At 47.8% G+C, this 9,958-nt stretch overlaps 1 protein-coding gene across 4 annotated transcripts in view; it reads right to left on the bottom strand.

Moving 5' to 3' along the window:
* Positions 1-6,743: 6,743 nt before the first annotated feature.
* TCF7 (transcription factor 7) overlaps positions 6,744-9,958 on the bottom strand; it is a 33,349-nt gene continuing 30,134 nt past the window's right edge. For 2 of the 4 annotated variants that reach the window (XM_010590624.3, XM_003404492.4), the window contains 2 exons: positions 9,562-9,610; positions 6,744-6,946 (listed from right to left, as the gene is read on the bottom strand). In XM_010590624.3, the coding sequence (XP_010588926.1) occupies positions 6,867-6,946; positions 9,562-9,610 (129 nt within the window). In that variant the 3' untranslated portion in view covers positions 6,744-6,866. Of the gene's footprint in view, positions 6,970-9,561; positions 9,611-9,958 lie in introns of all 4 variants that reach the window. The other 2 variants (XM_010590634.3, XM_010590646.3) reach the window with 1 other exon arrangement.

Raw genomic sequence — 9,958 nt, 5'->3', positions numbered from 1 at the left:
TTGCATGTAAAAAATAGTTTAACTTTTAATAATGTGTGGCAAAACGCAGACAGTATCCATCATGAATGCAAGGTACTTTCAATAAAATGTAAGTTACATAGTAGGTAGTAAATGATTTGCTTTTGTGGCCTTAAATGTCTCTTAATATATGAGTTGAATTTATGTACATTTGTATAGCTTAAAAAAAAGACATTTAGGTAGCTCTGTCTTTGCTCACTCTAGAGGCTGGTGACATAACAATAGGGTACTAATAGACTTCTCTCTTAGAGAAGTTGTCATTTAAATGGCTAAATGGTGCCAGTGCTTCAGTTCTTAGCTGGTGTACACAGGCACACAAAACTGTGCTGCCATTGTTTCCTGCTTCCCCCTACAGTAGAATGACCTTACCTTGAAGGGCCCATACCAGGCAGGGTGGTCTTTTTAAAATTTTTTTTAATTGTACTTTAGATGAAGGTTTGCAGAACAAACTAGCTTCTCATTAAACAGTATACACATTGTTTTATGACGTTGTTTAACAACCCCATGACACGTCAACATTCTCCCTTCTCGACCTCGGGTTCCCTATTACCAGCTTTTCTGTCCCTTCCTGCCTTCTCATCCTTGCCCCTAGGCTGGTGTGCCCCTTTAGTCTCATTTTGTTTTATGGGCCTGTCTAATATTTGGCTGAAGGGTGAACCTCAGGAGTGACTTCATTACTGAGGTAAAAGGGTTCCAGGGCCATATTCTTGGAGTTTCTCTAGTCTCTGTCAGGCCAGTAAGTCTGGTCTTTTTTTGAGTTAGAATTTTGTTCTACATTTTTTGCCAGCTCTGTCTAGGACCCTCTATTGTGATCCCTGTCAGAGCTGTCAGTGGTGGTAGCTGGGCACCATCTAGTTGTGCTGGACTCTGTCTGATAGAAGCACTAGTAGTTGTGGTCTGTTAGTCATTTGGACTAATCTTTCCCTTGTGTCTTTAGTTTTCTTCATTCTCCCTTGCTCCTGAGGGGGTGAGACCAGTGGAGGATCTTAGATGGCTGTTCACAGGCTTTTAAGACCCCAGATGCTACCCAACCAAAATGAATGTAGAACATTTTCTTTATAAACTATTTTATGCCAGTTCAGCTAGATGTACCCTGAGACATAGTCCCCACAGGCAGGGCAGTTTTTGAGGAAACTAAGAAGTTTGTTTTTTTTTAGTGTTGAACTGAAGCATTCTTCTGACTATTGGGGAGTTTACAACTTGAGTCCTGATGACTTTTTGTTATTGTTAAAATCACTACTTCCAATGGGCAAAGAGTAAGAACCGGACGTGCAGATTTTTTTTTTTTTAATTTTTGTTGTTGAGAATACACAGTGGGACATTTCACCAATTCAACAGTATCTACACGTACAGTTCGAAGAATGTAATCATTCTTCGAGTTGTGCAACCATTCTCATCCTCCTTTTCCAAGCTGTTCCTTCCCTTTAACATAAACTCACTGCCCCCTAAGTTTTCTCTCTAATCTTTTGAGTTGCTGTTGTCAGTTTGATCCTGTATAGGTAGATCTTAAAAGAGCACAGTGCTCAAGGCAGACATTCTTTACTAGTTAAGCTAAAGTGTTTGGTTTTAAGAAGAGGTCAGGGGATGTTTTTGGTTTAAGGTTTAAAGATTATCTCAGGGCTGTAGTTTTCAGGGGTTCATCCAGCCTCCATGGCTCCAGAAAGTCTGGATGGATGTCCGCATTTTAATAAACTACGGTAAGAAGTAAGTGTAGAACATGTCCCTTGTCACAAGATGAAGCTGTTTGGACACCTAAGCAGGGCAGACATAGTTATCCTTCCTGCCGAGCTGTCAGTGGATGTGAGTATTGTCAGGGCCATAAAGGTGTTACTGAAGGGGCTCTTAAAGTGCAGTGATTACCAAGATGGGACTTAGTTTGAGTGGTACAGTCTGTTAACTTCGTAGATGACATACCTGATGTCTTGCAGTATTTTGCAGTGTTGGCTACTTTTGGCCTGTGTGCCAGTACTGAGAGGCATTTGGTGGGAGGAATGTAATTGCTGCCAACAGTATTTGCTTCTACATCTCTAGTTCTCATGCCCTTCTTAAACCCCTCAACTTTTAAATTTTCAGCAAGTATTTCTGAGCACCTAACCTGCTATGTGCTAGCCTCTGCTTTCACCCTGAAGATCAGCCTATTCCATAGAAGTACTCTCACTTCCAGTACCTTCCACCTATATGGTGAAAAATCTCTATTTGTCCTTTGTCCTGAGTGTGCCATTTCATCTGCTTCAATCAAATGCTCTGCAGATTATTCTGTCACAGATTTATTGAAAAGGGTGGGAATACAGAGATAGACCCCTACTCAGAAAACTGTTCAAGAAGGATTTCCAGAGTGGCTTTATTTATTTGAGGGAGGGAGGGTGGTGGTATGTGGAACCTCATTTCTCTTCCTTCCTGTTTCCTCCCCCAACATTGTACATGTGCCTGAAAGAACAAGGCTACAGATAAATGATTGAGAGAATACCTGAATGAAAAAGAAGACCTGGTCCAAAGTCCCTGGTGAACTTGAAAGTGTCAGCCTGAGCTAGTTAATAGTACCTCCCATGTAGTTCACAGCTCCTCTTTCTTCTTCAGAAGTGAAATACCACTTACCTTGTGTTGGTACAGTGACCTAATTCCTGAGAACTGCTAGGGATGGAATGGTTGCTTCCCCCAGGATGGAGTTTGCCTTTTCTTCCATGTCAACCCTATGCTGCCCTTGGCAACTTGAAGATCTTGCCTGACTACTTGAACATGCCACATCTATGTTCTTCCCCATTTAAAAAAAATTATTGTGCTTTAAGTTGAAGTTTATGAATCAGGTCAGACTCTTATACAAAAAGTTATACACACCTTGCTATGTACTCCTAGCTGCTCTCCCCCTAATGAGACAGCACACTCCTCCTCTCCACCCTGTATTCCCTGTGTCCATTCAACCAGCTCCTGTCCCTGCCTTCACATCTCGCCTCCAGACAGGAATTCCCAACATAGTCTTGTTCTTCCCTATTTTTAAACTCCCTGCCTGATGTGTGAATAGCTGAAGTTAGGGCTCCTCTCACATTCCTGCTGGCAGTTGTGGCCAAGTAGACCAGTAAAGGTCTGTTGGCCCCTGCAGATGCTTAGAGAGCCTGGAAGCCTGAGTTAAAAAGGTGCCCCCTGGGTGATTCAAGATCTGGAGCAAGAGGTGACTAGAATAGTTGGGATTGGGGATGTTGACATAGCCTAGGAACCAGGGTCTACTTGGGAGGCCAGCTTTGTTTCAGAGCCCCCTAGTGAACTTGTAAAGCTCTTAAGAGACCTGAGTGGTGTCAGCATGTGGAAAATAGTCTGTTAAAGTAGCTTTTCTAATCTCAAAGAAAAGCCAGTTCAGCCTTTTTATATAATAAGTTTGGGGTCTTTAAATTCTACTTCGATACATAGACTAGGCAAGTGGGAGTTTAAAATGGCCTTATTATTCTTGCTCCTTCTGTGCTGTATGTTTTCCTAGAAATGGATACAGGAGCTGATTGCCATTCTTCCTCTCTGGAACAGAATATAAAGAACCATTCTGCTTCTCTGCACGCGAGGCCTTCTAGCCAGGCTTACTGTACACTGTATAGAGCCGTGCAGCAGTGCCGAGCCAGTTTGGGGCTCACAGGCAAAAGGAACATGAGACTAGGGGAACCATTCAAAAGTTCTAACTCAGCAAAAAAAAAACCTAGCCACCAAAAAAAAAAATTTTTTTTTAGGGGGGAAACGCCTCCAAAGTGGGAGACTTGGGAAGGCCTTGCTAGCCTGCTGAGCTGAGCCCTCACCAGACACACCGAGCACAGGAGGGCAGGGGAGCAGATGCAGCACAGAGGGGTCGCCAAGTCTGCCTTTTGTCCGGGAATGCGTTAGGAACTGTTCTTACAAGAGAGACTGGGATATGTTGTCCTATGATGTCATAAAAAAGGGTTGGGTCTTGGCTGCCAGTGAGGTGGGGCTGGTGTGGTATTTTAAGTTGAATTTGGGGTTGTGAGTTTAAGTCACCCTCTGGCCTCATAGGAATGTACTGGTGGGATTTGGGAGGGCTTGAGTTTCTTTTTTGCAGTTTTTTTTATTTTTCAAAAAGGCTGGTCTGATTTTAAATACGAAGTTACCGAAGCCCCCTTCTGTATTCACATGCACAGAGGGTGCATTGTTCACGTATCCAGTGTACGCTGAACAAGACACCAAATCAGATGCAGCAACCCAGTCTTGCATAAGCCCTGGTTAGAATGTAGTTTTTTGAAACAACTAGGCCAGTAGCCAGAGCGGAATTCTTTCAAATGGGACAGATGTCAAGGGAATGGCTGGTCTCTTGTAGTACTCTCCCAGAAAGAAGCGAGTCTAGGATTATAACTTCCAGTGGTCTACTTCTAAATAGATGCTGCTCTAAATAGATGATTTATGAAAAAAAAATTAAATATAAAATCCAAGAAATAAAACTTGAAGTGATCTGGAGCAAGAGGTGACTAGAGAGGATGCCTGCTGGCCTGGCGGGTGGCTGTACACTGGGAAGCACTTCTTACCCAACACTTCCCTAATGGGTGACTGGCCTACTGAGGTGGCTTATGACATCTTGTACATTCACAACAGGTCTCATGAAGTCAGTGTACACTTTAACATGTAAAAACTAGGTTATAGATTTATCCTTCAAATTTAAGAGCTCCTGTATGAAAGACACTTCAAGTGTCTTAACAGACATAGCTTTTGGGGGGAAAGGGTGCTATTAAACTACCATTCCTTTAGATTTTACTATAATACTAGTGCCATCATAATACCAGGTTATAAAAGACATGTTTGCTCTTGTTTCCCTTGAAATGAGATATACATGTTTGTGAACTGTTGCCTTTTCTCTCTTTGCTCTCAGAGGAAAGTGAGCCTGGGTCATGTGTACCTATTTTAGGTCTTTCAAGGGTGGGTGGATGGCAGCTTCCAGCCCTTTTATCCTCACACGCACACTGGGGAACCGGCTGGTCTGCATTGACTTTTTTGAATGGGATCTTATGCCCCAAATAAGCCCAGCACTTGGAGATGGGACAGGGCTGAAGCCTTTTTAGGAGAGGTAATGAGGGTAACCCCTGGCTTCTGGAGGCTAGAAGTTTTGAAAATGTGTACCATGATAGGGAACAAACTCAGTTGTATGGCTGCGGAGATGAAAAGGAAAGAGTGTCATGCTCTGTGACTGAAACAGCTTATTCCTTGGGGTCAGGCTTTGAAAAAGAAACCCAGTAAAAGTATCTTTATTCTCACGATTAAAAAAGTTTGATTCTATGATGATGCATTAACAGTACAAAAATATTTCGAACACTACAGTGGTCTTTTTTTTTCCTCTCAAGACTTCTTACAGTACTACACTAGAAATCTGATCTTTGGATTCTGAAAAATCAGTGGCTAAAGTAGGAGCTAAAGGCTTTTCTTGAGGGGTATGTGGGGGAACATGGACAGCCCTTTTTCTTTGGATTCAGGCTATGTACAGTGAAGAGGATGCAAAAAACAATAAAATTAAATAATAAAAAAAGACTTGTTTTTCAAGGCTCAGGGTCAAAGCATGGCTCAGAAAACGGGTTAAAGTAGGCAGTGGTGAAAACCCATTGTCCACCACTAGAGGTCTTCTGGGCTCCTTGCTTTGGTTGTAATGGTCCTCCATTTGCCCCTGCCCTCCCTGCAGCTCCGTAGGGGAAGTGAAGCTGGCCTGGTTTGATGCTGCTGGAAGACAGGCACTGGTTGTTGTGAGGTCTGGGGTTTGCCCTCTCTCACAAATGCCCAAGCGCTGGCTAGACATGGACGAGCTGGAAATGGATCTGTGAAAAAAGTTCTCTGAACAGGAAGGGATGCACACCAGATTTGGGCCATAACTTCCGTGAACTGTTGACTTCAGCCACTAGTGACTGTCTGGGGGCCTTGGTATAGGGGCTTCTTAGGCAAGTAAGCGTCTCAGGAAATATTTCCAAGTGATTTGAATTAGAGCCAGATACCACCCACCACCCATGTTTGCCTGATAGGGTAGTGTCAGGTAATCCCTGTTGCCTAGGTGATCTAGACTTAATCTAACCCATTGCCTCCTGAGCTGCCTGCTCCTCTTGCAAGCTCCTGAGAACACACTGAGAGGCTTCATCTGGTCCAGCTTATGAGTCGCAGCTGGTTTTTTGAAACAGGGCTTCTGCAGTCCCTTGAGAGAGGTGTCATCTTGAGCTTTGTGGCTCTGACCATGCTTGCACATTGTTTGATAAACCAGCTCATTCTTGGTCCGTAAAGTGTTTGGTATGGGGAGGACATGGTGGTGAGGATGCAGGGGTAGGGAGGGCAGCTGGGCTCAGTCTAGCCCATCTCTCACCTGTAGCAGAAAAGCATGGGAGGCAGGGGGCATCTGGCTAGCAAGACAGATGGTAAAAAGCAGGCTGCCACAGGCACAGTGGATGCCCTTAATGAGATAACACATCAACACATCTGATCCCCACCACTGAGCAGTTTGAATTGATGGCCCCAGGCTCAGGCAGAAGTTGTGCAGCCTCTGAAATCTCTAGGACCTGGACCCTGGGAGGGAGTCAGCAGGGCCCCTGGCCGATTTCCACACGCTTTGGGGCTCTGTCGCCTCCTCTCGGGGGGTGGGCTCCTGGAGGAGGCCAAGTGTCCTGGCGCTGCTAGGCTGCCTATCTCTGAGATTCCTGTGGCTGTACCTGTGTACTCTGCAGGGTGCGGCGGGGGGCCTGTTGGGGCCCAGTGGGCTGGGAGGCTGAGAGTGGCGCAGAGACCTGGTGATGTAGGCGCCGGCTCCGCAGGGCTAGCAAGCAGTTCTGTGGGCAAGTGGGGCAGCAGGAGGTATGAGGGCGAGTCCTGAGGGGCTGGGGACCCGGGGCAGCCTAGAGCACTGTCATCGGAAGGAACTGGGCTGGGGCAGCGGCCTTCTCCGGGTAAGTACCGAATGCATTTCTTTTTCCTCCTAGGAATAGTGAAGAGAGTTATCTGTAAACAGAGGGTGAATTCATAGTCATACACCACAACCAAAAAATGCTGTCCTTGCACAGGCCTAGCTGGCCTCTTGTCCCCTCTCCCCGTGACTTCAGTGATGTGCCCTCAGACCTGACTCAGCACTGCAGCTCTGCTGTGCCTAGCCTCTGGCACCTAGCATAGCCACAAGGTGGCACACAAGGACCTTTTGTAACCAGGTCTGTGGGCTGCCTCCTCTTTTCCATGGAGCCATCCTCTAGTTTGGGCCTTTGATCCTCTGGTTCACGCACTCAGATCTACATTAAGGCAAGGGGCTGCAATGGCTGGGCAATCCCAGTCCTCAGAGCTGCTGGGGGAAGCAGCAGCAGAAGAAATGAACCGTAACTCTTCTCACCTGCTTGTACCACCCTGAAAGTCTCTGGGCCACATTACGTATCTGAGTAGCGTGGTCCCCGGACCCCTCTGACTCTTGGATAGAACAGGGCCTCCTCTGAGGACAGGTTGCCTCCCATCACACTCGTATATACACATCAAATTACTCTTTGTCCTTTGCCAGGGAGCATGGTGGGCACCTTGAGGGGCTGGACAAGTATTCCTTAGAGCTAGTGACCTTATTGCCTAGAATACCCTCAGCTTGAACCTACAGTAGCCAACTTTAGCCACTTGGTAGGTCTATCTTCTTTTCACCCGTACAAGTACTGTCCTGTTGTACAGTGAAACACAGGTTTAGTGCGACAAAGCCTGAGTGTGGCCCTTTGGCTAGGGCAGCCCAAGAGTACCCTTCCTCCTCTCCCCAACTTCCCCAGCCCTCTCGTAAGTAGGTACTCAGTTACTCTCAGGTACAAGAGAACGATGAGTCACAAGACCACCAACCAGGCTGTTCTCTACTACAGTTACCTTGTTTTTCTCAGATTTAAGGGCTCAAAGCTCAGCATTGTACAGGCAGGGCTCCCAACTTGGGGGAAGAAGTATGGGGGAAGGTGTGCTATGAGTCTGAGGCCTGGGAGGAGGGGTGTGCACACCACCTGAGTGGTGTTGAGATTTGTCTACTGAGAATTCCTGGGTGACCCTAGGCACCAAGCATCAGAGCTACCTTCTTGAGTCTGTCTTCCCTTTATTTCCACAGTATCTTGGGAGAAGAGATTTTCTTCTGTTCTGCAATATTCTGTTTCTCCCATTCCTACTGCTACCTAGGCCCAAGTGTTCTTACTCACAAGCTGTGTTCACTCCCATTCTTAGGAGGCATAGGTTCCCCAGTCTTCTGGGTATGCTAAGGGGCTGAAGAGCCAAGAGAGGGCTGCAGGCCCAGCAGAACCTGTGCAGAATCAGGGAAGCAGCTTGAAGCAAGAGGGGGAGGGTGGTGGGGACAAACCCACCTGCACGGACCACACCAATCCGTCTGCTGGTTGAGGCCAAAGCGAGCACGGCATTTCTTAGGCGAGCCAGGGTCTGCTCAGACATGCCAGAGGGGCAGGGCAGGGCAGAGGGCGAGCGGGCAGGCAGCAGGGCAGAGCAGGGCCCAGAAAGAAGAGGCAACATCAGTGTTAGCCAGTCACAGACACCCCACAGCCCCCACAGGCAGAGTAGGCCTCTCCATGGCACAGCCAGCCCCAGTGGGAGCCCTAGGGCCAGAGCAAGGTATCAGGAAAGGTATCTCCAGCTGGGCAGGAGGCAGTGGGATGAGTGGTGGTAGTGGTGGTTGGGGGAGGGACCCTGTCAGAGTAGCTCCTCTGGGGCTTGTGGGGCCCCTGACAGCATGGGAGCTACAGCAGAGTCCAGGGAGGCCTGTGGGGATCCAGCCTCTTCTGCCTTAGGGCTGCCTACCCCCTCCCCAACTCCTTACCCATTTTACTGAGTTTTCCTTCATGCCATTGTCCAATCTGCCCGACCCACAGCCCCTCAGGCTGTAGTGCACTTCAATACACTTTTCCAGATGGAAAGAAAGGACCATTCCTCAGCCTCAGAGAAAAGGCTGAGGACTATGCCCTGTCCCCTACAACCCCCAAGTCCCAGCCTCCAGCTGGGAAAGTCGTGGGTATGGAACCTGCCATTTTCAGAGTTGGGGGCAGGAATTCACCCACAGGAAGGAGGCCTGCAGTGGGATGTGGGCTCCCAGGTCCTCTACACAGAGCATTTTGCACTGCCATGAGAAATTTGGGATGATAGAGGAATTGCTAGGGACCAGCCAACAGGCTGTGTAACTGCTGGGCCCGGGTACAGGGCCTGGCTCAGCCTCTACCCAGATGCCTGCTCTCCTCGGCAGAAGTAACCAGGATGAATTGTTTGGGGTACCAACTGAACTATACTCAGTCTGTTCCTCACTAACTTCTCTGGGAGAGGCTCGCTGGGGGTAGAGCTAGAAAAGGCAGTGGAGGGGGGTTGGGTGGTGAGAAGGTATACCACCTGCAACGTGAACTATTCTGCTTGACTTCTCTGGAATTAAGTACAGCTGTTCTTCGCACAGGGCTCTGACTTGAGAGATGCAGGCCTTATTCCCCTGAAGGATCCTGGCTGGGTACACTGCCCCTCCCTCTGGGCCAGAGCAGAGATGCCCTTGAAATGGGGGCTTGGAAATGAGCCTCTACTACTGCTGAGGGAAGGCCTCACCTGTGTTGGATTCTTGGTGCTTTTCCCTTGAGCGCCTCTTCTTCTTTCCCTGAAGGGAACAAAGGGAGAGAGACTCAGATCTGGGAGGCAGTTGCTGTGACCTCAGTGAGTGAGGGGCTGGGACAGCTGCAGCCTGCTGCTGAGCTGATTTGCCCCCGGGATTGTTGAAGTTTCCTACCTTGGGGCCCTGGGGTATCTTCACTGCAATTCTTGCTAGGCTACCATGGAGTGCTTTTGGGAGCTTCCTCTCCTGCTCTGGTGTCCATTTTAAATGGAGGGATATGAATTCCAGCCCTTCTCTTCCCCTTCTGCCCATCCATGTGGCCCAGTTCAAATACTGGGCAACAGCCCTGTGTGTGAATGCATTCTACGGTGGGGAGTAGAATGCGGGTTTGCC

The sequence above is a fragment of the Loxodonta africana genome, chromosome 2 (assembly GCF_030014295.1).
Source record: "Loxodonta africana isolate mLoxAfr1 chromosome 2, mLoxAfr1.hap2, whole genome shotgun sequence".
NCBI lineage: Eukaryota > Metazoa > Chordata > Mammalia > Proboscidea > Elephantidae > Loxodonta > Loxodonta africana.
This window is presented reverse-complemented; position numbering and strand designations above follow the sequence as displayed.